Here is a 26,218-nt window from a genome sequence, read left to right as displayed (position 1 = left end):
GAAACTTCATTTCCTTCATGCTGGTGAACTTTTTACCAAATATTTTCATCAAAGCTTCTCTATCACTGACAGGGATTGTTTGGATCTTCACACATCTCCACCAACCCTAAAAAATGAGTCTCACTTTGCTCATATAATGCCAGGAGTGTCTCCATATTTCACAAAAGTCTATGCAAACATGTAACAGTATCCCATATTCATAGAAATATTATTGATATTATAACAAAAGCTGTCACCAACACAATTGTCCCAAGTGCTTTTTTATTAGTTATTTCAAATGCTTGATTGCAGTTCTTGCTAGATGACAAAACCACTTATTAGGTTTAGAAGGAAATGACTTTTTCTACATGAGGTAAAGTTGGAGAGCTGTTTCCCCAAACTAAACGAAATCATCATTTAAAAGACTACAATCTGTATTTACTCTGAACATCTGTGTTAACATTTGAAATTGGAGACATGTAAGTGTAACAAACATGTTAAAACATAAGAAATCAGGAAGGGGCATGTATAGGAATTTCTTTTACTTATGTATTAATCACATTATTTTATTGTATGATACCTTGGTGCCACTGGATTTTAACATGTCTCACACTCACACAGTAAGACAAATGGTGGGGGTCTAGTAGGGAAGTTGGAGGAAGCAGACAACTCCACAGGAAGAGTCTTTTGTCTCTTTGAGGACTCTGGTAGGTAGCAAGGGAGTGTGAAAGGAAGTTTTTTGCACTGCATTTTAAAATGAAAACATATTGCATTTATTTACAATTAAAGACACAGAGCAGAAAGTGTGTTACTGGTTTACATCCACAGACACAAGAAAAGAAGCAGGCAACATGAGGTCAAGTTATGGCAATTTTATTTGTGTATTTCAGTACATGTATTTAGATTAGTTTTTAAAAAAACAAACAAACGTCCCAAGAAGAAGGATGGGGTAAAAGAAAGGTGGAGAGAGGAGGAAGAAACTATTGATCTCCTCAAACTCGATGCTGCTGGATCAGTTCTTTCTCAGCAGTCTGCTCCAGAATCCCCTCCTGTCCTCGGCTTTCTTTTCTTTTGCCTTCAGTTCTTTTAAGGTTTTGTTGAGGTGCTCCTCGGCATCTTTAATTTTTTAACTGCAAAATGAACTGATGAAAACAGTACAAAGGTTAAAGTACCACATGTGCTGTACTGAAAGCTGCAGCTGTTTTATTGATAAAGTTAAAGACAAAAAAACAAAAGGATTAATCACCCATGTAACTGTGTCACTATATATCAGCATTAACAGGACCTCAGTTTGTATCTCAGACCTGCACAGCTTCCATTTTAAACACTTGATGTACTCAGCTGCATAAAGAGCACGTTTGAGTTTCTCTAACACAATCAAATAAAACCTAATGAAGGTCAAAGGTCACAGTTTTCACAGTTTTTTGCCGATAGTGTGTTATTTACCATAAAGTGATTCAGAGTTATTTATACCAGAGTAACCAGAGAGGATCATATATTTTTAAATATATAACTTTCTACAGGACTGAATATAATATCGTTATGTAAAAGTCCGGAGCCTCTGGGGAGTATCCAAGTATTTATAACATTACACAAACCAAAGGTCTCCATCACAGTGTTCATGAAATGCTGGGTTTATCCATCTCCTGGGACGGGCCTACGGAGGAGTGCTGAAGATTTCCCTGTGAGGGAGCTGCTGGTGAAGATCATGAGTCCTGCTTGATCAATGCGATGAGCTTCAGTGTTCCTGGTGTTTCTTAAATGATGCCTCTTTCAGTGGGTCAACAGAACTTCTGGCACAGGACAGCTGTGATGAAAGAAAGGGAAGAAGTTTCTCCAAACCTCTGGACCCAGGAAACCCAGCTTGGTCCTGATGGTCTCCCTCACTAGTTTCTCTCCAGGGTGAATGTAGCTGTTATACATAATATGGATTATTATTAAATAAAAAGAACAAATTAGACTACACTACTGAAACCTTCTGCTGCTGTTTTCAAAGTTTCCATGTTACTGGGCTGTAGAGATTTAAACAGTTTTAGATCCATTACACTCACAGTCTTAAATGTTAAAATCTCAAAGGACAGCATTATATTTTTGATATTAACAGTAACTCTGGGCTTCTGTGGCGTGTGTAGCCGATCTCATCGCTGTCTAAAATGGATTAAAAAAAACAAAAGAAGTGCTGAATCCTTCAATAACACAGACTATTAGAGTAGCAGCTGTCTGTGTGAAGCACTTGCTGCAGGGTTGCGCCATGAATGTATTCAGCTGCCAACAAAAAGCAGGACTCAGTGCAGGCAACTGCCATGAGTCTGACGATGTTGGGGTGAGACAGTCTCCTAATAAAACAGAAACATCTCCGAATAAAAAACAAAAAAAATCACATTTCACCACTGTCGCTAGCTAGAATGAATTAGCCAGACAAAAATAGTACTGATTTGGTTTCGTACAAAACTAGCTTTCCTTCTCTGATATGTAACTTTCACAACATAACCGCAACTTAATATAACACAACTGTGGCAGGCTGCATCCTCCTGAGGACCCGGCCTTCGCGGTCTACGTGGGCCAGGTCCTCAGAAGGTCGGGTAGGCTGGAAGTAAACGGCCGTGAAATTGGACGGTCTAGCCTTCAGATTAGCGTCACCGCTGTCTCGGTGGAGTTTAATAAACTCAGCCGTCTGCTTCTTGCTATCTAAAATATAACAGGACACTGGCGTAAATTCTCGACTGTCTCATACTTCTGTTTAGTCAGTTTTCTGTTTGACATTTAGTCAGCTGTGTAAAAACCAAGGAGGAACCCACCCGGGGGATTAATAAAGTTTTATTTTATCTAATCTAATAACTTTAATCTCAGCCAAACCGATTTACTCACGAACAAACAAAACACTGAAAAAAGCCCAACAATAACATTTTTAGGTTGTCTAAGTGACTTATATATTACGTTTAACCCGAGCAGCGAAAGTCCGCGGTGATCTGAAAATGATGTGCCGGGAGTTGTGCCGTTCTCGGCGGCATCAGTGACCCTCGAGCTCCCGGCTAGCTATCGAGCTGGTGGGTAGCAGACGTCTCCGAAAACGTCAAAGCACTTTTGCAAATATGCGATATCTTGATAAACCGAGCAGATATTTGATGTTTGCACAGCTACTTTCTTGCCTGAAAATATGTTAAAAGTTTATTTTGTGACCCAGAAAGATTAGTATGAGTAATTTTAAAACTTAGTAGCGGCCGCCATTGTTGGAAACTGGAGTTTGGCTGGGCCGCGCTATGAATTCTGGGATATGGTAGGCCACGAAGGACACACCGGACCCATCCTTCAAATTCGGGGAAAAGGAGGACGCATTTGTCGGCTGCATTCGGAGGAGTCTACAAATTTGGACAGCCTTCGGTGCGTCGCTATGACGTAATCGGTCTACAAATGCGGCCTCAGGAGGATGCAGCCCATGAATTTGGACACGACCAAAGTTAAACTTACCTTGGCTGTATCCCAATTCAGCGTCTGCAGCCTTAAAGGCCGCATTTTAAGGCCAATTACGTCACAGCGACACGACGAAGGCTGTCCCAATTCAAAGGCTGCTCGAAATGCGGTCCTCAAATGCGTCCTTCATTTCATTGAATTTTAAGGATGTGGTGGTGTAGACTTCATGGCCCACCATATCCCAGAATGCATAGCATGGCGGTGGGTGTGGATAATTTTGCCGGAAAAAAAAACGGCGGAAGAGTGGCGGCCGAAGAGTAAACTTTTAAAAGTAAGTACCGAATATTATGTTACTTATTTATGTGCGAATGTTTAATAACGAAGAACATTAAAACATTACTGTTGGCCACATGTCGGCAAAGTTATGTGACATTAGCGATGTTTGTACTAACTTGGTTTTAAAGCCTTTACTTTAAAATATACGCCGTTCAATAGATGACCTTAATCTTACAGAGAATATGATGATTTCATGGATATTTAAATTAAGCACTGAGACAAATTTAGTAATGCCAACATATTAAAAGAACAATATTTGTCTCTCATATATATATATAAGACAGTTATATATACTGTGTCAAAGAAACCTGTCTTTGAGTGAAGATTTAAGGTGACAGGAAATATAAATAATATAAATAAATGCTGCTTGAATCTTTACTGAAGCTCAGTATTTGAAACAGAGTTCATTCACTGCTGTAATAACTAATAATGATTGAAATTATAACTTTAATATTGGCCATATTATATTTACATTACTAAAGTGAGATGACTTTAGTCTCATGAACAACATTAGCTAATTGTTATTTACTAGGTAATCTTAAATGACTGTTCAGTACAGAAGTGAAGCCCAATAATCATGATTTCACAGTCAGCCTCAGATACTTATCAAATCAAAGCTCATGTACAAACAAACAAACAAATGAACAAAAGATTTTCTCCTTCATTTCTGTCAAACAAAGCTGTATGAAACGTTTCCAGCTGTTAGTGTCATGGTTGCTAGGCATCCAGGGCAGCGCGACGGAGGCTAGACCGTCCCATTTCACAAGCCTCTCACTTCCGGCCTTTAAGTACGCGGCTGCGCACTTTAAGGCTGCAGACCCTGAATTGGGATACAGCCCCTCGTTAGGAGCCTGAACCACAGTAAAACTCCGGTGAGGTCAATGACCTTACGCTCTTCCACTGTCACACGTTGATGACGTATTTGGAAATCAATTCGGGTGGGACCAGTGTTGCCAACTCCTCAGTAAGGAAAATCGCTATTGGTTGTCCTAGAAGTCGCTAGAAGTCGCTAAATGATGTCATCGCCTAATTTGCATAATTGGTCATGCTAATGTTATTGTAACCTACGCTGTTGGAGAGAGAAATAACATCGTGGAAGAGACATAAAGTCAGTAAAAACCATCTTAAATGCATTTAGAATTTATTTAGAACTACAAATTAAATTTCTTTTAGCAATTATTGTTTTTTTTAATGTCACAATTTCAACCCTGCTCCTTTATCCGGGCTTGGACCGGCAAAAGTGACCCGAAACAGGCACTCTGGTGGAGTTATTGTGTGTGTGTGTGTGTGTGTGTGTGTAGTTTTAAACTTTGTGGTCCACAAAACAACATAACAGTAAAAGAAGAACTGACTGCGTTACAGTCAGTGCGGGAGCCCTGCCCTGATAGCAGCTGGGGGAGGACTATCCTCTGCCTGTGAGCGCTTTGGCACGGACGAGGTACCCACCGCAGCACCCGCTGCTTATTGAGAGTAAGAGCGATACGCGCTTTCACGTCAAAAAGTCATCATAAATAAGTCTCTAATAACGGCAGAAAAAGTTGCCAGATTTGTCGCTAGTCGAGTTTCAGAAAAAAAGTCGCTAAGGTGGTCTGAAAACTCGCTAAATATAGCGACAAAGTCGCTAAGTTGGCAACACTGGGTGGGACATGACAACACCGCCACCTGCAGGAAGATTTTCTCTCTGGTACCTTGTGTTCTGATACCTGACAACTTTTTTCTTGAGAACTGAGACCTGACAATTTTTTGTCTGATACCTGACAACTTTTTTCCTGACAACTGACACCTGACATTTATTTGTCTGCTACCTGATATTAGATTATTCTGTTATTATATGTTACCTTATATATGTAATCAAAGTAGTTGAATTAGAATACTGCTGTAGATCACATTATACCCTTTAATATAGAGTGTGTGAGCTGTATGTAGTGTAGTTCTCATTATACTTTTGAGTTAACAGAACATATTCACATATTAGTTCATTAGATAAATGTGCATCACTCTGTATCCTTGATCTGCTGGGAATGTGTTACACTGTTTTCTTGACATGCTTAATTGTTGAATCATGAAGAGAAGGTTGTAAGCAGGAGACTCTGTGTCTAAAGACAGGGGAGATAGATAGACCACATTCCATACCCCCACCTTACAGAAAGCAGAGAAACAACTGCCGAGGTCATAACTTAGGCGCTGTAACAGAGAAAAAATGTGATGTTTTGGCTTTTACGACTAGCTGGGGGCCACTAGAGACTATAAAAAGCTGAGCAACCCGTCACCATTTTGAGACATGTGCCTGACCCTCTGGTAGCATCTCTCCCGTCCGGACGTTGTAATGCTCTGACTGTTGAATTGTATGGAAATAAATGATTGTTGATTGAGCATTGATACACCGAGTATTGTCCCTCCTTCAGCCCAAAGATTCAAAGAATTGGGAGATTTCAACACTGACAACTTTTTTCCTGACAACTGAGACCTGACATTTTTTTGTCTGATACCTGACAACTTTTTTCCTGACAACTGAGACCTGACAATTTTTTTGTCTGATACCTGACAACTTTTTTCTTGAGACCTGACGATGTCCTAAAATGTACACCGTACTCCAGTCTCGGCTAGTTGTATCCCATTTTGGATGGAGAAGTAAATTGAAATCTCCTGCACATATACATGTACCAACACTTTCTGCGGCAATAAGACTGAATATCTCCTTAAAGAACCCTGTACTACTACCAGGGGGTGCATATATATTACACAGCGTGACGTCTTCCTGTTCCATTTTCCCTTTCACCAACACAAATCTTCCCTCTTTATCTTTATGTTCTCCAGTAAACTCAAAACCAACCTTGTTCGGTATCAGAATGGCCACTCCTCTTTTTTTGCCAGATCTATGTGAGGCATAATAAATATTTTTGAATCCCATTCTCTTCCACTTCTCATGTTCTTCCTTTGATATTGCGTTTCTTGTAGAAACGCAATATCAATTTTTTCCCTTTTTAGCTTTGAAACTATCTTACTCCTTATAATGGGATTCTTTATACCATTTACATTCAAAGACAATACCTTATAATACCGCATATGTTCTATGTATTTCCAACTTATTTTCCTGCACCAACATAACAATACTCCCAGCCCTCAGAACACATAATAAACACACATGAACAAAGACAGAACTTGTCTTAACCAAATAAACCAGGTCTTCCATAATGCTGGGCAGACACTGTGCGATTTTTTCAGTCGCGCGATTCAGCTCCTACTCAAACTGTACGGTTGACTCGCAGGGGTTAGAAGTTCATAGGTCACGATGCAGGGTCTCACACTATACGGCCCGATGCTCTGATGCGACCTGAGTGGTCACACTGTGCGTCCATAAAATGAAGGTTATAACAGAAATTCTGTCGCTCGCTCTCTCTGTCTTTACTCACACAGACACACCACCACCATCAACTTTGCTAAATTGCTAATGAAAAACATTGATCAGGCAGCTGTGATTGAGCAGCAATGTAAATCCAACTATTTTCATGGTTGTTGTGGTCGTGATAATTTTGTGAGGCCACATCGAAAAGGCTCGGATGAGCTTTCCAAAGTTCTACAAGTTGTGCCTCCATCGCTTGTGTCCAGATCACACGCTGCACTGCCATGCTGCGCCGTCTTTTTCGCTGACATTTGTGTTTGCGCGCGCGCAGTGTGACAAACTGCGGTGACACCCGGTCGCGAGGTGACGACGGTCGCGAGGATTTCAAACAGGTTTGAAATCCTCGCGACCAAGCGATTGATGATCTGGAGCTGGTCGTGGGGTGTTAATCGCGTCTCGTTACCCCACGTATATTATACGATGCACGACGCACGATGAAGGCCAAAATCGGGCCGATCGCCAAAACGGTCGCACGACTCAAAAATCGGCTCAAAATCGGCCAAAAATCGCACAGTGTAAGCCCAGCATTAACAGCGAAACGGGGCCGGTGGGACACAGGTGTTACTCCTCCGTGCGCTGGAAAACCTTCAGCTTTTCCCGTGCGCTCCCGCGTAGATCAGCTGTATTCCAGGTGTTGTGCCAAAAAGTGATTTCCAGTGTTTCTGTGTATTTTTTATGTGTAATATCTTTACGTATGTTCGTAAATAGACTTCAGTGAACAGGGGATACAAAGGGGTTACATAAAGAATTAAAAAATTATCTGTTTTTTAAGTATCTTTACAACTTGTACTTACATTATAACCATATCTGGTCCTTTATCCCCACTTAACATATTTTTACAGAACTATTGTAATATTTGCTGCCATTTCTGCTGTGCTCTTGGCCAACTTACTCTTACAAAATACATTTTTAATGTTAATGAGATTTTTTTTACTGCATAAATAAAGGTTATATAAAAGTCGCTGCCAAAAACTGATTGCGGCTTGTATCTTGCTACACGAATGTTGTTTGTGGCTCAAGATGACTTTATGTCATCCATAAGGGATGCATTTGACATATGTTTAACATATTATAGCCCAACAAGTTACTTATAGCACTTTAAATATGAGCAATCGCTTTTTGGCAAATACCGGAAATCAGTTTTTGGCAGACAATCACTTTTTGGCACAACACCGGCGCGTCGCGGCCCAACCACGCTCGTCGGTAGCATACTGCTGATCATCTCCGCCGTAATGCCTTTGGGCTTTCTTATGGCCACCGGTCCCACAGTGTATCCGCGTCTTCTTAGATCCCCCGCAGCTTCCTCCGCGCTAATAAGACCATTCCCGAGTCAAAATGAACCCGTATTTTAGCAAGCGGGGTCTGGAACTGGATGGCGTTTTCTTTAAGTACTTTTTTAACCGGGCCGTACTCTTTTCTCTTCATTTGTATGTTTTCGGCATAGTCGTGATCAAAGAAAATCCATTTCTCCTTTATATATGCAGGCTTCTTCCATGCAGCGCGTAGGATTTGTTCTTTAATATTGAACTTTAAGAAGCGCACCACCGTTGATTGAGGGGGCGCCCCCGGCGGCAGCTGCACTCCCAGCGCCCGGTGAGCGCTCTCCATCCCTAGGTTCTTCTCGCTGCCCAAGTCCACGCCGTCCCCCAACTCCGATATCATCATGCTTTCCACATACCTTAGCATGGAGGTGCCCTCTATGTTCTCAGGGATGCCATATATCCGTATGTTATTACGGCGTGAGCGCCTCTCCAAATCCGTAACCTTCTCTTTGAGCTGCCTCTGGTTATCCAGCAGCTGAACAATGGCATCCCTCACTCCAATGTCCCATTTCTCCTTCCCTACCATGTTTCTTTCCATTTCTTCCAGACGTTTCCCCACCTCCTCGATCCTGCTTGTGGCGGCGGTAACCTGTTGATTTATCTCGTGTGTTAACTCGCTCATTTGGGCTTTCATGTCCTCTTTCTAACTTGTTCTCACGAGCGATCCTTCTTCATCTCTGCCTTAAGGTCTTGCATGTCCTCCGCCACTACTTCACTCACCACCTGTCTGAGGGGGCCTAGCGCTGATGTTGTGGCCTCTGCCGCCATCTTCTCGCCCTCTTGCTCGGAGCGTGTTTCATTTGTCTTACTCTCAAGTCGCGTTTCTAAGCTTCGGCCGGGGGCTCGTCCCTTCTTATTTTTATCTCCGCTCATTATTCTTGAGGGGAAAGTCGCTTTTAATGGATTATATTCTTGAATTGCGGATTATTTTAGCTATCGATGCAGGAGCTCCTGTTTATGCTGCTACTCTCGCCACCATGACACCGGAAGTCCCCCACTTTTAATTCTTAACATTTGTACTATTCTAAAAAATAAATAAATATAGGATTTAGATGATTTCCAAATTGTTGCATTTGTTTTATTTACATTTCATTCAGTTTCCAAATTTATTTGGAATAATTGTAATAACCCAATGAAAAGGTACGGAGCCAAAGAATGCAACAACACAAAGTGCAGTGAACACCTGCATGTTTTATATATTCACCAGACAGTTCATTTGGCTTGACATTTGGTGTTTTTAGTTAGTTTTTACTACAAAGTATTATATGTAAATGTTTCCATGGCTAATTGTCTTTTTTGGAAAGTGTGGACAAACGCCAGGCAGGTTATGAACAAGGTGTGGTAGCAGGGTATAAAGGGCTCACAATTAACCAATTTGTTTGCTGGTTTGCTAGGAGAAGCCACTACTCTTCCATAGAGCGGCCATGTTGAGCTCGTAAATGAAAGCTTTGATAAATAAAAATAATAAAACTTGGGCTGTACTAAATCCTGTCTCTGCCTGCAGTGACTGGAGTCTTGATGCTCACTGACCATTTGACACAGAAGCATGATTAGTTGTTAACGAATAAGACCAAAAACAACGTTGCTTCATGGCACAAATCAAATGCAAATATAAAACGTGAAAATTAGAATAAGTGCAAAACTGTTCTAATATGGGATTGTTGCTGTGGCATATAAAGCATGTTTTGATTGTAATTTATTTAATCAATAGCGTCAAAAACATAAACTAATCTATGGTAGCTTATTAGAGATTGTTAGCTAATTTTAGATATCATTTTAGATTTTAGATTGGTGGGATCTCGCTAGCTGTGAGCCAAGGAGCTGATGTATTTTATTAATGTAGTTAATTTCCTATTCCCATTCCTGCTCTGGCTGAATTAGGTTGAACTCAAAACAGTCTGACCATCATTTATTTTTCACGCTTTTCTTTCTTTGAATAAAAGATTTTAAAGTAGTTTTTATTTTCTTACTTTGGTTTGTTCAGTCTCATGACTAGATGTAAACGGAAGACCATGAAACAATAACTAAACATGCACCTTATAAGGAGAATGGGACAATAAACAGAGGGAGAATGAAGACATAAATACACATCCAGGATAAGGAGGGGATGGAGAAACAGGCGGGAACACAGCTGGGACTAAACACACATAACGAGACAGAGAGGAAGCAAAACTGAATACACTAAACACAGGACAGAAGACTATCAAAATTCAACAGGAAACAAGAGGCACACACTGAGATACAGACTGACTAAACAGGGAGCAGGGGTAGCAAGAGGCACGACAGGGAAACAAATTAATAGACATGTGAGCTTGGCACAGTGACTTGGGAGACAAAAACACAGATACAAGATTTACTAAACACAAGAGAAGACTAGGCAGTGAGGGAGGGAGAACTATAATCACAAAGAACTGAAGGCAAACCGAAACACACTTTAGACGAAATAATAACGAAGAACCGAAAAACTACAACCTAACCAGAAACTAAATGATCAAATAAGAACACAAAAGTGCAAAAAAACAAAACAAAACACTAAATTTAGAATATTATTTCAGATGCAAAGCAATCCAAAACATAAACTCTGGATCACTGACTCAGGGCCATGACAAATAAAACCTCACAAGTTGAGGACTTACTGTCTTCCTACAGCCAAAAAAAATGTTCAGTAGTAATCAGTAATAAATAATAAAATTATAAAAATTTGAGTTATAATACCAAATAATGATAATACTGATAAACTGTAATAACAGTGAATAAAAATCTTAATTACATCTCTGTTTTATTTGGAGTCATTGAAACCAGACTGGTGATGACTATACTTTATAGTCTTGTTATATACTTGTTTTACTAATAATACAGTCACTTCAGGCATAACCTTGATTGGCTCATGTACGATAATAACCTATGCCAGGTATGAGCCTATTCGGTGGAACCTGTCGATTTAAGCAACAGCTAAAGCTTGTGTATTTAAAGTTACTGCAAACCTGCCATCTAGTGATTGAACTCAAAAGTGCAACCAATCCGTATTTCACTGATAAAGGAGTGTTTAGTTTCACTAACACCCGCGTATAATTAAAGAAAGTTACAATTAAAGACAGATGATTTTACACAAGTGTTTTCCCCCTCTTTCTTTATTTTACTTTTCTGTTTGGTCAGGTGGAACCTTTACACCACAGCATAAGTTGTTTCAGGACGGGATTCTGCCACGTACTCCCGGTAAACGCCAATGTTATGTGCGCATTTGTTTTTTTCGCCGACTGGAAACACGTTTATGCTATAAGTTTGTGCTTGACACGCCGGTCTCTTTGATTTAAACTTGAAGGTGTGGAGCCTGTCATCTGGTAAAAATGTCGGAGCAGTTGTTGCAGTGGTGTGTGGAACAGTTACATCACAAGTTTGGATTGGAGGCGGGTGAAGAAATCGTCCAGTAAGAAAATTTTACCTGCCTGTTATTACTGTCTGCCGTCTGGCTAATTGTAGCATCTGCAGATCAGCTAACTAGTAAGCTAGGCTGCGCTATGGTGTACTTATGTATGTATATGACGTGTCGTTGTCGTTTTTGATACAGCTAATTAATTGTGACACTACAGCTGTATGCCAGTGTATTGACTATTTAGTGGCTCACCGTGAACAAGCTGTTTTGGCTAAAAAGTCAGATTAAACCTTTTTCTACATGACAAGTGTCGAGTGGGACTTTGTGTCTTTATGTATTTTTATTTGTTTTAACTATTAAAAATCTACGCACATGGTTTACGTGGTTTACATGGTTAGTGTATGTAAGCGAAACAGTGAACATAGTTTTCTGTTGAGAAATCATAACGTTTTTCATTTGGCAGGTAATAAGCAAATGATATGGACACTAAACCAAGCAAAGTTAGAGTCCACCCATCAGATCAACAGCCTGAAAGCTGATAGTTTATCATAAAGACAGAGATGAAGAACTGCATAAACGTGTACCCTAAAATAAGCAACTTTAACCAATTATATATGAAAAGCTTTTCGTGGACTAATATGGTAAATGGACTGATATTTATATAGCTACAGTATATATTACTACAAGTTTTGTTCACCCAACCACACACACATTCGTACAAATGCTTTTTTTTTTATACCTAAGCTCCTGATATATTAGCATACTTCTAAAATTACTGAAAGACACATATTTTAAAAGTAATTGATAATTAAATGACAGTTCGTCGCTATTTCTGGTCTTTTAAAATGTTAGGCAATGAATTTGTATAGAAACGTCAATAAATGAAGTTGTGGTGTTGTATTTCCAAGATATATTCTATCAATCGAGAAGGCTGAAGAGATTGAGGAATATGTGGGAGACCTCCTGCAGGGTACAGATGGGGAAAAGGGGCAGTTCATTAACGAGCTCCTCAGCAGATGGAAGAAGACTCAAAGACAGGCAGCAGATACCACAGGTCTTTTCATTCTCAAAGAATCTGTTTCATCACCAGGTAAGAAACAAATTTCATTCAGATAGACTACATAAAAGGAACTACAGTAAAAAAAAACGCCTCAGTTGCTCTGAAACAACGTTGATGAAGGTAATTTTTAAAAATATTTTAGATGCACAAGATATGACCCGAGATACCCAGAAGAAATCTAAACGAAAAGGACGCAACAAACAGGAGGTGATGACCGTGAGCCAAGCAGAACCTGTGCCAGAAGCTGTAAAAACCCCCATTGATCTGATGAGGGTGAGTACAAATAATGCCACACTTTTGTTGTCTTCTCACCTGCTTTATGGAGATAATTTGTTACCAAATTGACAGAACTTATAAAATACCAGTCAGACGTTTGGACATGCCTACTCATCAGTGTGTGATTTTCTTCTTTCTTTTGTTTTATTTTAATTTTTAAAAAAATATTTTTTACATTGTAGAACAATATGGACATCAAACCTGTGAACTAACTTAATATGGTAGTCAGATGGGATGGTGTGTCAATTCAGTGCATTCACAGCCTTTCACAATATCCATATCTAACAAAGACATAAAATTGCATTCATCAAAGCAACGGACAGATTTCCACTGGTGTAATATCCAGTTCAGTAATGAGCAGACTTCTAAAATTACTTGTAACTCTGTTTCTTGTTGTTTAAAGTAGTGGATTTTGCTTTTGCTATTCAGTCATGAAGGGCTGAGTCACAGACATGCTTTTTAATGTTTAATCATTTTTATCTTTTTATGGCCTGTTGATAGAATCTCGCTTATGGCATCCCAAATCCTGCTTTGAATAATTTAAAGTAAACTTTGTTTTCTCTTCATATATTCAGGTGATATTTCTGCGTTCTGATACAAAAAAGAATAAAAATAATAAAGAATCCTTAAAAAAAAAAAAAAAAAGCGGGATCCAAACTTGTAACTGATATCAATATCATGTTTATTTGTACATGTCCTGTGCCATTTTTATTGTTGTGTTCATTTGTTAAACAGATGTCTTCCTTTCTACTTCTCTTCATTCAATTGTTCTTCAGGCCCAGGAAAATAGTAATACATCATCATCAAAGAAGAAAACAAAGTTTGTCAATCTCTACGCTAAAGAGGGTCAGGACAGGCTGGCTGTGTTACTCCCAGGTCGGCATGCTTGTGAATGCCTTGCCCAAAAGCACAAGCTTATTAACAACTGCATCACCTGTGGCCGTATTGTGTGTGAGCAAGAGGGCTCAGGACCCTGTTTCTTCTGTGGCAGCCTGGTACATATCACTTTAAGTCCTTAGATTGCGTTGTTGTTTTGGGGCTTTTTTTGTCATTCTTCTTGTGCTAAAAGTGTTTTCTGATTAAGGTCTGCACAAAAGAAGAACAGGAGATCCTCCAACGAGACTCCAACAAAAGCCAGAAACTAAGAAAGAAGCTCATGGGCGGTGAGGGTCTTAAGTAGTCAGGACTTATGAAAAGAAACTCTTTGAAAAGATCAACTGGTTTGATACTGTGAGTTTGTTTTTATTTTGGTGACAGACTTCGGAGAAAGAGAATATCTCTCACACCAAGAGGCCACGATGAAGGCTGGGCTGGAGAAAGCAATTCAGCACAAAGACAAACTGCTGGAATATGACAGAAATAGGTATCATAAAACACATAGTTAAGAAAAGAGCTTTACAAGAATGGATAGGTTTACTGCTCTGTGTGCAGTGTTTACACTTTAACAGGACATTTTGATTGCTGTTGAAGATAGTGATGAAAGTTGGTAATAACACTTCACTGCCTCCCTTTAACCCCAGTATCAGAAGAACACAGGTTCTGGATGACGAGTCTGATTACTTTGCCACTGAATCCAATCAGTGGTTGTCACCCAATGAGCGAGAGAAACTGAAGAAAAAGGAAGAGGAGCTGAGAGAGCTTCGCCATGCCTCTCGCAAAGACAGGAAGATCACACTTGACTTTGCTGGTAGACAAGTAATTGAAGAGGGAAACAACCTGAATGAGTATTACAACAAGTAAGATAATCTGACAGCACCTGAATCACAACAGCAATTCCAGATTTATGTTATGTGGTTGTGTTAAACAGCCAGACTTTCTGAAATGTTTCCAATAATTTGCAGGTTGGATGAGACCCTCAAGGCAATGAGCAATGAATCGGTGTCCAAATCACCAATGTATTCTGAAAGAAAGGGTGGACGGCAGGGCCTCAGAGATCTGGTGAATCCCAACATAATGCAATCTGCGCCAGAGGTAACTTGATCCATTCTGAACGTGGCATTTCTTCTTTAATCATTCTTCTTTAGTCATTTGTATTATTTTATAAATTCAAATGAAATATCAGTCAAATCCCTTGAGTTTGCTCTGCACTTTAACCCATCACAAAACAGTGAGCATTGAAACAGACTCTACTGATGTTTCTAACGAATGCCTATTTCAGTGGGTTGATGTTGGAGGGAGTGAAAGCCACAAGAAACCAATGGAGAAGGGAAAGAGTGCAATGGAGGACAAGGGAAGAGAAGAACGACACCGGTTGAGGCTCCAAGACAAAGAGCTGCAGGAGATGTCCGATGGCGGCTGGTGCCTCAGCATGCACCAACCGTGGGCCTCGCTACTGGTAAAGGGCATCAAGAGGTAAGGACTGTGCAGTGTGTGTGTGTGTGTGTGTGTGTGTTGTATATATGATAAACTCCTATAGACACTTGGGTTTTGGCAAAGTGTTGTAATATGTGACATTTTATGTGTGTATGCAGGGTAGAAGGACGAACGTGGTACACGTCACACCGTGGGCGACTTTGGATTGCAGCTGCAGCAAAGAAGCCCACCCCTCAAGAAATCGCAGAGGTGGAAGCTATGTATCGCCACATTTATAAAAAAGGTGCAGATGCTGTACAAAGGAATCATATTGTGAATACTAAAAATGTATTTCTGGTTTAAACAGATTTAAATATGGTGCTGCTGAAGATAGAAAAAAAGCTGCTACAAAATATAATGCATGGGTAATGCTTTCCTTGGCTCAGGAAAAAATTATATAGAAATATTTATGTTAAAAATGCCCCCAGTAGCTTTGTGTGGGCCCTCTTAAAGGCTGTTGTAACAACATTAGCGCTAGGTTTTGTAATAGGCCCTTTGGATCTTATTGCCAAGCTTTGGCCTTTCTCTGTGAAAGCTGTGAAAGGACATAGTGTCTTTAGGGCATATTTAATAAACTTTTTTATTGCACACAGTAAAGTATTTCTAGCAGAAAAGTATATTTGTTTAAATTTGCTAACAAGCACAACTTTCTTTTCATGGGCATGATAAAATGCTGTTAATAACATGTCATAATGGTATCATAATTTAGCGCTGATACAAGTAATATTAATGCTAAACTGGGCTCTGTCATGTTGCTGTCATAAAGTGATACTGATTGCTTTTAATTCCACACATTGTTGATTGAGTGATCCTGGTCTTATCTCCACAGGGCCCATGTTTCCTAAAGACTATCCCACTGGCTGCTTGCTGGGCTGCGTTAATGTGACTGACTGTCTATCTCAGCAGCAATTCAGGGAACAGGTTAGTGAAAGATGTACTTTTACAACCAAAAAAAAAACCAACCAAAAAGTGAAACTCTCAGGTTTCACTACTCTTAACGTTTTCCTTATGACCGATTGGTATTATGGGTTCTGTTTGAAGTCAGTCGTGGGTTCACAGAAACATGAAATGTCTGCAACTGGATTAAAGATGACAGCCTTCCTGTCATCATTTGTGCTTAGTTGTGATCTAAAGTAGTTGTACATTTAAAGTATAAATTAATTCACTTGAGAAAATGTCAATAAATTCTGGGTTTGTACATGAAAAAGGCCATATATAGGGTTTATGTATTTGTCCATGTGAGCCTTGGAGACAGTGTTAAAGTGACGCATCAAACACTTAACTTGTATTAAGTTAGAGACAAAGTTTTGTAATAAGTCTTTTCATTCAGAACTCTGTTAAGTAATGACTCAGTTCCAGTTATAGCAAAAAACAGTAGTGGTTGTAAAAACATTGAGACTTCTCATTGTGTTTGAAATGCCCAGTGGATAATTTTGAGTAATAAGTATGATCTCAAGCTCTAGTCCTAGTATGTCAGTACTGTTTAGTGACTGTGTAGTTGGCTGTTCTGTGTAATTGTGAGTAATTTGGTGCAGTGCCACTTTCTGTCAGCAGAGAGCAGACTCCACCCTTTTCACAACACCTCCCTGCCAGTTTACAGTGTTACACTAGGGGCAGTATCCACCACAGAAACCAAATACAAGCTCTCGTTACACCAAAATACCTCCCACCAGAGTGGTGGTATGTACATTTTACAGTGGTACCAGTCTTTGTGTGTATTTCAGATATGTTCACAGGAGAAAGCGATTCTACTTGAAATGAAATCCCCACCCCTCTTAGCTCACACTGTTAGAGTGACTGCGAACATGTGATGTAGCAAATAATGCTGCTGCTCCATTAGTGCCATGGTCACTGTTGCCTTGTAGGACTAATAAACTGTTTACTTGAGCTTTTGCACCTAAATCAGTTGAATTAATTGCAGTGTTACCAGATATAAGCTGGAAAATGCACCCTACTTTCCATTACAGCATTATGTGGAAACAGAGTGGCTCTCCCCATTTGCTGTGAATGGAACACATTTAAACTTAATTGCATTGCCATTTTCATTTGGCTGTTTTGCCCCCGGCTTTGCAAGACACTGCTTGTCTCAAATCATTCTTTTAGAGACTATTAAATGTGTGTATTATATGTTATTATAACACTTCACCAAGGAACGTTGTGTTTTTTCCTTTAAATTTTCATCTTTAGGTACATGCCTTATTTGATTACATTAGTTACTTTTTATTCTGTACTCTACACCTCTACCTGGTATACTCCATATATATATCGTAACACACGGATACACTCGCATCCATGTAGAATAGTCTTGTTGAACTATTTAAGTGGGGGAATTCGTCAAATTCTACACATTGCATAAACATGCTCTCACCCAGCAAAGCTGCAAAACCTCTTGCACATGTGCATACATGATCTTCTGCCATCTTTAGTGATAAACAAAAGCAGATCACATTTGGAAACTGCACAGTCTTAAAAAAAAGACTCATACACACAGAAAAGGCAATAATCTGCTTGTGGGTTGTTGTATTTCTGCACATCTCTGCATACACACACAGTATCTCCCTGCATAAAGGCAGTTGTTGTTTTGTTTTTTTCTGAGAAGCTGTGTTTTTGGTTGAAAGAAAAAAAATAGCCTTAAAAATGTGTCCTGTTTCATGGTTGCATTCTGACTGCTGGGACCTGTAAATCTAAGGGCTTTCCCCTTTTGTACTCTGTCCTCATTCTCTCCTCCACCACTCATTCCACCCAGGGCTGTAAAATCATGTTTGCAGGCAGTGTGGCTGCCCTTTCATCCTGTGAAAGGGTGTGTGTATGTGTGTGTGTATGTGTGACCACTTGCACAGAGCAGCCATAAATAACACCCCCACCTCACACAAGGCCCCTCAGAAAAAAAGAAAGCAAGACACATGTAGAAAAAAAGTGAACCAACTAGAAAAGAATAGAAAAGAATAACAGCACCAAATGCCTAATGATGGTGCTGAACTGTTAGCTTTTGCCTATTGGAGTCGACATTTTGGAAAAAAGGAAAAGCCATTAATGGTTTAGCGTTTGAATCTTGATTCCTTTTGTGTAAGTAGAAGAGGGCATGTTGTGCTAGTGTATAGTAGCACATAGCTGCACTGCTGGGTTGGGAGAGTGGGTGAGGTGTAGGATTTACTGTCCTGTGCTGGCAGCTGTGGGTGGTTAAAAGGGGGGTGGTGAAGGACAGACAGCCATTATTCTTCAGGCTCTTCTAAATCTGTCTCTTCATGATGTATGAAATATTCAGGGAAAGTGGAATGTGGGAAGATCAGGAGAGCATGAGAGAAACACTACTGACTCACAGAAATGGAAAAAAATGTTTTTAACGCTTAAATGTCACTGATCGACGATTCTGTGTCATTGCACTCGTTCCTCTGTTGGGGCGCTATTGCACAACACCAAAACCCGGAAACCCTGCTGACAGACAGTGCAGAAAGACCACCTCAGGCAGAGCAGGATTTCCATCTGCTTGACTTGGACCAATTCTTTCCCTCATTAGAAACTGACTGGTGTATTGATCCGTTCTCCCTGTAATCTCTCACTCCTCCCAGCTTCCCATCCCCCCCTTAGTACTGATAATTGGCCAGCCATTATGATCTGTATTCTGTCTCTCCACTCCTACCCCCCAGTGCTCACTCAGCAATGGGTGGAGATGTATGCCTGACCTGCCTGCTGCAGAGGGGGGTTGGGATAGAGATGGGTATGTTACAGATTGAAAATGGGAATGTTTTTGCTGCAAAAGGCTAAGTGAGATAATTAAGCATCAACAGAGAGGTGCAGCCAATCTGAGCAGCTTTATAGGTGGTAAAAATGTTACAGATTCTTTATGTTGAGTAAAGCTGCTTTAAGTCAAAAGGAATTTCTCTTTTCTTTTTTCCCTTTTTTTTTTTTTTACAACACATCCACATATGTGTTCTCTATCTCCACGAAAGCTTCTAGCACAGACAAAGGCACATCAGACCCCATGCAGAGCTTGAATCACACATCTACTTACTCCTGCAGTGAAAAAATTGATTGGATCAATCCACACTCTCATTTAAGGTCTGATTTGTTACCCTGTTTCAAAGACCAGATCACCAGCTGCAGAGATACATGTCTTAGTGAATACAAAAAAAAGGTCTTCATTCATATGATATGACTAAGAGGACAAGAAGTCAAAGTGGGCAATGTGTGTGAGGGAGGTTTGTACATGTATTATCTGAACAAAGAGCCCTACACATTTCCTGATGATAAAATATTAACATAGTAATCTGTAAGTTGCATCATTCTTTTTTTGCACAGTAATCCAGTCTGTGGTATCTCAGATAAGCATATGTTTTTGACCTCAGAACTGTTAACGGCTGGTATGTAACACATTTCCCAGCTCACGTACCTATCAGTTAAATGCATATTCGTGACATGACTCGAAACCAACTGTTAAAGTTTTTGTTTTGTTTTTTCTTTTGTCATTAATTCCACTTTAAGAGCAAAGAAATGTACCTTTATTTCACGAATGATTTATTTATTTTTGTTGTTAGACAAGAACAGGCTTTGATGTGTCACAGCAGGAATAACACAAGTTAAAATAATCAGGATGGTGGCTGAATTTCAGTTAGCTTCACTTTTAGGGTATTGATCTTGAGCATGCTCACTGTCACGCTTTCATTACTAGAATAAAGCAAATATTAATGTTAGAAGTTAACGATACTTTGCCGACATACTGAGTCAAAACTTACATTTGGGTTTTAAAAGGAAATGCAAGCACTGAAGTGAGTGCTAACTCAGGTGAAACTCTTATTTACAGCATAGCATGTAAAGATAAGAAGATTTTATATAAAAAGCAAGAATATAAAAGGATTTTCTTATGGTGTTCATCTGCTGCATGAATAGATATATATGTTATAGTATACCATCAGCATATATGTTTAGTTGACAACAGCGGCATATGCATATATTTATTGTTTGCATCTGAACACTAGTGAGAAAGTCAAAGAGCCATTATACCGCAATAATTAACAGTAATAAAAAAAAAAAAGCACATACAAAATTAAGTAATTCTGGAATAACCCACTCAGCATGACACATATGACACAAAAACAAATCTAAAGTCGGAACGTGGTGTGAGCACTTTTTGACTAGCAGGTTCTTCCCAGCATCTTAGTTCTCCGGAGGATTTAGGCTGCCTCAGTGCCTTTGGCTTCTTCATGTAATCCCAGACTGACTCAGTGTTGATGAGATCAGGGCTCTGTGGGAACCATACCATCTGTTGCAGGACTCCTCGGTCTTCTTGTCACTGATAATTCTTTATGGCCCTCGCTGTGGTATGGTTGGGGTATTTGTCCTGCTGCAGACCTGCTGAGTTTAAGACGATCAGGTGTCTCTCTGAATATACTGCAGTACATCTTTTTCCCCCTTTTACTGAACATGGGTTGCTGAGTCAGATGCTTCACAGTTCAGATTTTACTGATCGCAGACTCATACTGCCAAAATAGCTGAGCGTTGTTCTATGTCTGCCTTTCCCGCTACCTTAATCTCATCTAATCTAATCTGCTGTGCATTGGTCAGTTAATAAAACGAGGCTTTAAGTTATTCTTCACTGTGGCTTCAAGCCTATTTTTGTGGAATTGTGTATGTAATCTTATTCTAGCTCAGTATATATATTATATATACTGCAGCTTGGTACATCTGTGCACACTAGCACATGTGAGATAACTGAAACCAGGCTTATACCACATCACACAGCTGCAAGGCTACAGCCACTTATCTGTTAAAAGAAGTGCTGGTTCCTGTGGAATTCCATTTGTGTAAGCTCTGCCTCTGACCTCCAGAGTGGAGCTCCTGTGCTTGTTAGGCCTGCTGGAAGCTCAAACTGATGCCTGCGTTTCCTTGTGTGGTAATGTGATATTTATATGCTGAAAGCCTTCCTGCCAGCATGCCACACACGCACATACACTCACACTCACAGGATATATTGGATGCATTCCAAAGGAAGGGAAGTCAGGCAATGCTGTTTTTTTTTTCATGCCCCTTTTCTCTGTAACATTGTGTGAATCCTTAGCAGTGGTTGCTTCCCTCTCTTCCTCCTCTCCTCCCCCCTGCATTATTCCATCCATATTTTTCCCTCTCTAACAGTATGTTTTACAGGTCAGTGCGGTGAAGTTGTGTGTGGATGCAGAGAATTCAGTTTACGCTCAGTAAACAGACATGCAAGCTCATACTCAATCATGCATCTTTGGGTCTTGCTTTTGCTCCCTGCCTCTTTCTGTGCAACCTCAGTCACACACTAACACGCTGACATTCCTCCCCTTCCTCCCTGTTCCTTGCTGGGCAGTTTGCCACGGCAGAGAGGTCAGACATCATGTGATTCTGCAGTGGTGTGTAGAATGCATTCAGCTCTGGGTCCCCAGGCAGTGGATGACAACCAACCGAACCTCAGTCACAGGTTTTCCACAGCATGAAAAATACATAGAACCATCTGCCAGACTCGAAATGGCCTGATACACTGTTTAGAATTTCACTGCAGTCCACAGACCACTTAATTAAATGTCACACAGTTTCTACTGTTGGGGAAACTGCCTGTTAATACCCATTTATTATCTCTGCTTCTTCTCTATTTTGTTCTGCTCATTTAATAGGACTTGTTCCTCTCTCAGTATGCTGATCACAGGAACTCGGAACAATGATAAAGCCAATGCGAGAAATGTTTCACGCAGCTCCCTTTTGATGGTTTGAAAGACAGCACCGTTGATGAAAATAAGTCAGAATCAAAGAGAGTAACTGAATATCAACTTACTTGAAGTCTTGAATGCAAAACAGGTTCAAATCCTTCTTTTCTCTTTAAAAATGGTGTGATGTGTTTTTGCTCTTTTAAGTCAGAGCTTTTCAACATATTTCTAATCCACAGCAGTCTTTTCCCTTTTTTGAAGAGATAAAATATCAGTGAAGTCCTAGTCGCTTCTAAACTGTAGTCTCCTGGAATATAAATGGTGAGGGTGTACTTAATTACATGGTTGTTTTTAATATATCAATGAAAATCCTCTGTGACCAACTTTGTCCTCAGTAACTGAAAAGCAAGCTCTGTTGGGTTGAGATCAGGTCCCTGATTTAGCCATTGAAAAATATCCTAATTTTTGGTTTGGGTCACTATTCGTTTGCTCTGTGAAGCTCTGTTAGATCAGTCTTGAAGCATCTGGCTGAATCTGAGCAGAGAGCATAGCCCTTACACTTCACAATTCATCCTGCTGCTTCTATCACCAGTCGCATCATCGATAAACACTAGTGACTCGGTTCCACTAGCAGTCATATATGCACATGCCCTTACATTGGTTCTGCCATGTTTGACAGATGATGTGTATATTTTTGATCATAAGCTGTTTCTTTCCTTCATATTTTTTCCTCCTGATCGTACTGTCACGGGTTAAGCTTGGTTTTTTCTGTATAAAAACGTTTTTTCTGGCAGTCTAATCTCACCTTCTTGTTCTTGAGTGCAGTTGGTGGTTTGGACCTTGTTGTAAACCCTTGGTATTTCCATTCATCGTGGTGTCTAATGGTTTAACAATGATTGCTTAACAATTTGAGTGTTCTTGACTTCATTAGATGCTTATTTATTAGTTTAGTTGTTTTCAGTGATCTTTCTGACACTTTGAATCAACTCCAGTTTCTCTATTTACATAAGGCGCACCAGATTATAAGGTGCACTGTCGATGAACGGGTCTGTTTTCATACATAAGGCGCATTAAGCGAAACAAAACAGTCAGATAAGTCAAACTTTACTCAACTCATTCTTCTTGCTTCCTCCACTTCCATACCATTGATTCATTAATGTTGAATTCTCTCGCAGCTGCTCTATTCCCATGTTTTTGCAGTATTTTAATAACTAACCTCGTATTGTGGATGGATTATCTGAGTTGTTCTCCTGACTGAAGTTTGGTCCGTTTACAGCATCCTGTCATGCGATTGCATTTGTCCTTAACCATCGGGAACCCTCACGTTAACTTTTATAGAGTGGAAAAAAGTTAGCGTTCATCCTCCAGCTTCACTGTGTTTGTTATGCTAACATAGCTGTGTAGCTAGCGATTACGTAGCACATCATTATATACCAGCTAGTCCAACTTCAGTAACCCTACAAAAGTCACTGCTGTTTAGTTTTCTGTCTTCATTTATGTTGGAAGTGATAGCAGAGCTGTACGTTTGAATTTCTTCAGAAATCTCTCAGTCAGAACATGGTACATCATGTTTAGGTGGAAACTAGCGAGCTAACTTCCTGCTAACTTCTAACTCTGTTAAATGTAATAAATTCTGTTTTCATGGATGCCTGGATGTTAAACTTGTTACACCTGGTAAAGCAGCAACACTGATCATTTTATTAAAGATGAAAGAATTTAGACAGTTTTTAACTCTCAGTGATGCCGCAGTGTTGACTTTGAACGGAGTTTTGGACCCGGGTTACTCCGCGAGGCTCCTGACTACGGTAGCCGTAATGCTCTGACAATCCATCAAGCGGTGCGGCTTCATAGCTTACCAAAGTCGTACTAAAACATTTTTTGACAGATTTTTGAACACTGTGTACCACATAAAATCGGTTCAAGGTCAGGTAGCACAACCAGAATTCATACATAAAGGTGCCCTGGATTATAAGGTGCTAGGGTTGCCAACTCCCTGAAAAATAAATAAGGGACACCTCGTGGCCAGGGCCGGGCGACCCAATTGTCTTCACCCTTCCCAGTGTGGTGAATTTTCTAGCTCTTTTTTTGTGTGTGAAATTATTTTTTTAACCATTTGACTTGAATTTGATTTAAGTAGATGTGTATTCTTTGTGATATGAACACATGTGAAACAAATGATCATTTAGCCATTTATTTTTAGCTCAAAATGACAACATTAACACAGTAAAACAGGTCTCCTTCTTAAACAGAAGCCTGTCATGCTTAACTTTTGAGAATATAAGTAAATCTTTCTTTAAAAGAACTCTGTCCTGCTTAACTTAAAATAATAGAAAACAATAGAAAGAAAAACATTCTTGTAACAGTGCACATTTAGTGCATTTAGTACAATTGGCTTCAGCTGAGGTATTATTTCAGCTTTTCTAATGCTAATCAGCTGCTCCTGTTTGTAAACCCACTTGCTCCCATGATTACGCATCTTAACTCATCATCATTATTCATCTATGTATTACTTTTATGTATTAGTCATCTATTTGTTGTAATCATCTATCCTTGCAGTTGTTTATTACACAAAATAAATTATATTATCACACTTCTGGCCACATAGCGCTGATATTCACTGCACATGCCCATATTAACGTTTTCCAGCCAGGTGTTTTCCTTTTCCCATTCTTCCCTTTCTCTGAGGGGAACAAACATTGCTGCTCTAATGCTGGGCTTACACTGTGCGGTTTTTGGCCGATTTTTGAGTGATCGGACCGATTTTGGCCTTCATCGTGCATCGTGTAGTATACGTGAGGTAACAAGAAGTGATTAACACCTCACGACCAGCTCCCAATCATCAATCGCTCGTGAGGGTCTCACCACAGCCGCTCACACTGCTCGCGCGCAAACACGTAAACGTTGGTGTAAAAGACGGCGCAGCGCGGCTGTGCAGCGTGTGATCTGGACACAAGCGATGGAGGCACAACTTGTAGAACTTTGGAAAGCTCATCCGAGCCTTTTCGATGTGGCATCACAAAATTATCACGACCACAACAACCGTGAAAATAGTTGGATTTACATTGCTGCTCAGTCACAGCTGCCCGATCAATGTTTTTCATTAGCAATTTAGCAAAGTTGATGGTGGTGGTGTGTCTGTGTGAGTGTAAGACGGAGAGAGAGAGCGCGACAGATTTTCTGTTATAACCTTCATTTTATGGAGGCACAGTGTGAGCACTCAGGTCGCATCAGAGCATCGGGCGGTATAGTGTGAGACCCTGCATCGTGACCTACCAACTGCGAGTCAATCGTGCAGTTTGAGCAGGAGCTGAATAACGTGACTGAAAAAAATTGCACAGTGTCTGCCCAGCTTTAGGTTTACTGTCGTCCGAGACTTGCACCGCAGTGTCTGCGTTTGTTTCCCTGTTGGCCATGCTTCTTGTTGTGGTCATTTGTTGTCTTCCGGTATTTTCTCCGTAAGCGACCTTTCCTCGACCAATGAGATGAGCGGTAATCTGAATTGTCATACTCGTAAGTGTGCTGTCAGCTCATTGGTCACAAAGCAGGAGAGGGGCTGGGAATTATGTTTTCAAACAAAGCGTTAATTCCATTAAAAGTTATAGACTACTTTTGATTCTCACTGTATTACGGGACAAAGTGCGTCCCTTATTAGCTCAATACGGGACGTGTACTTTTGTTTCGAAATACGGGACGATTCCGTATTTTAAGGGACGGTTGGCAACCCTATAAGGTGCACCGTCGATTTTTGAGAAAATTTAAGGATTTTAAGCCTTAAAGTCTGAAAAATATGGTAATTTGTATTAGAAGAGTAAGGGAAGAGTCACAAGTTCCAGTGTCACAGGCTGGCAAGTGTCCATTTACCTTTGAGGCTCCTTGAGTGTAACAAGGTTCTAGGTCAAATTCAGTCACTTGACAGAAATCTGTTGTTTAAAAGATAAAATAAAATAACTGTTGCTATTTTTGACAAGTTGCATTTGCAAATCACTCATTTTGGCTCTGCAAACAGTTTTGAAATCTCAGCTGGAACAGAAACACCATTTTTGT

General features: G+C 40.0%; 2 protein-coding genes across 2 annotated transcripts in view; one reads left to right on the top strand and one right to left on the bottom strand.

The window, feature by feature from the left end:
- Positions 1-698: 698 nt before the first annotated feature.
- LOC308398610 (uncharacterized protein) lies at positions 699-9,432 on the bottom strand. The gene is made up of 2 exons (XM_080885358.1): positions 8,808-9,432; positions 699-1,891 (listed from the first exon to the last, which is right to left on the bottom strand). Exons 1-2 carry the CDS (start codon positions 9,083-9,085, stop codon positions 1,753-1,755), a joined length of 417 nt encoding a protein of 138 aa, XP_080741484.1. The 5' UTR covers positions 9,086-9,432; the 3' UTR covers positions 699-1,752.
- Positions 9,433-11,681: 2,249 nt separating this feature from the next.
- Positions 11,682-26,218, top strand: part of trip4 (thyroid hormone receptor interactor 4) — an 87,047-nt gene continuing 72,510 nt past the window's right edge. The window contains exons 1-11 of the mRNA XM_080884302.1: positions 11,682-11,878; positions 12,733-12,914; positions 13,027-13,157; positions 13,937-14,155; positions 14,245-14,323; positions 14,418-14,523; positions 14,681-14,896; positions 15,002-15,131; positions 15,319-15,512; positions 15,632-15,756; positions 16,342-16,433. Of these exons, the coding sequence (XP_080740428.1) occupies positions 11,799-11,878; positions 12,733-12,914; positions 13,027-13,157; positions 13,937-14,155; positions 14,245-14,323; positions 14,418-14,523; positions 14,681-14,896; positions 15,002-15,131; positions 15,319-15,512; positions 15,632-15,756; positions 16,342-16,433 (1,554 nt within the window). The 5' untranslated portion in view covers positions 11,682-11,798. The remainder of the gene's footprint in view (positions 11,879-12,732; positions 12,915-13,026; positions 13,158-13,936; positions 14,156-14,244; positions 14,324-14,417; positions 14,524-14,680; positions 14,897-15,001; positions 15,132-15,318; positions 15,513-15,631; positions 15,757-16,341; positions 16,434-26,218) is intronic.

This window comes from Rhamphochromis sp. 'chilingali' (assembly GCF_963969265.1).
Source record: "Rhamphochromis sp. 'chilingali' genome assembly, chromosome: 6".
Taxonomy (NCBI): domain Eukaryota; kingdom Metazoa; phylum Chordata; class Actinopteri; order Cichliformes; family Cichlidae; genus Rhamphochromis; species Rhamphochromis sp. 'chilingali'.
This window is presented reverse-complemented; position numbering and strand designations above follow the sequence as displayed.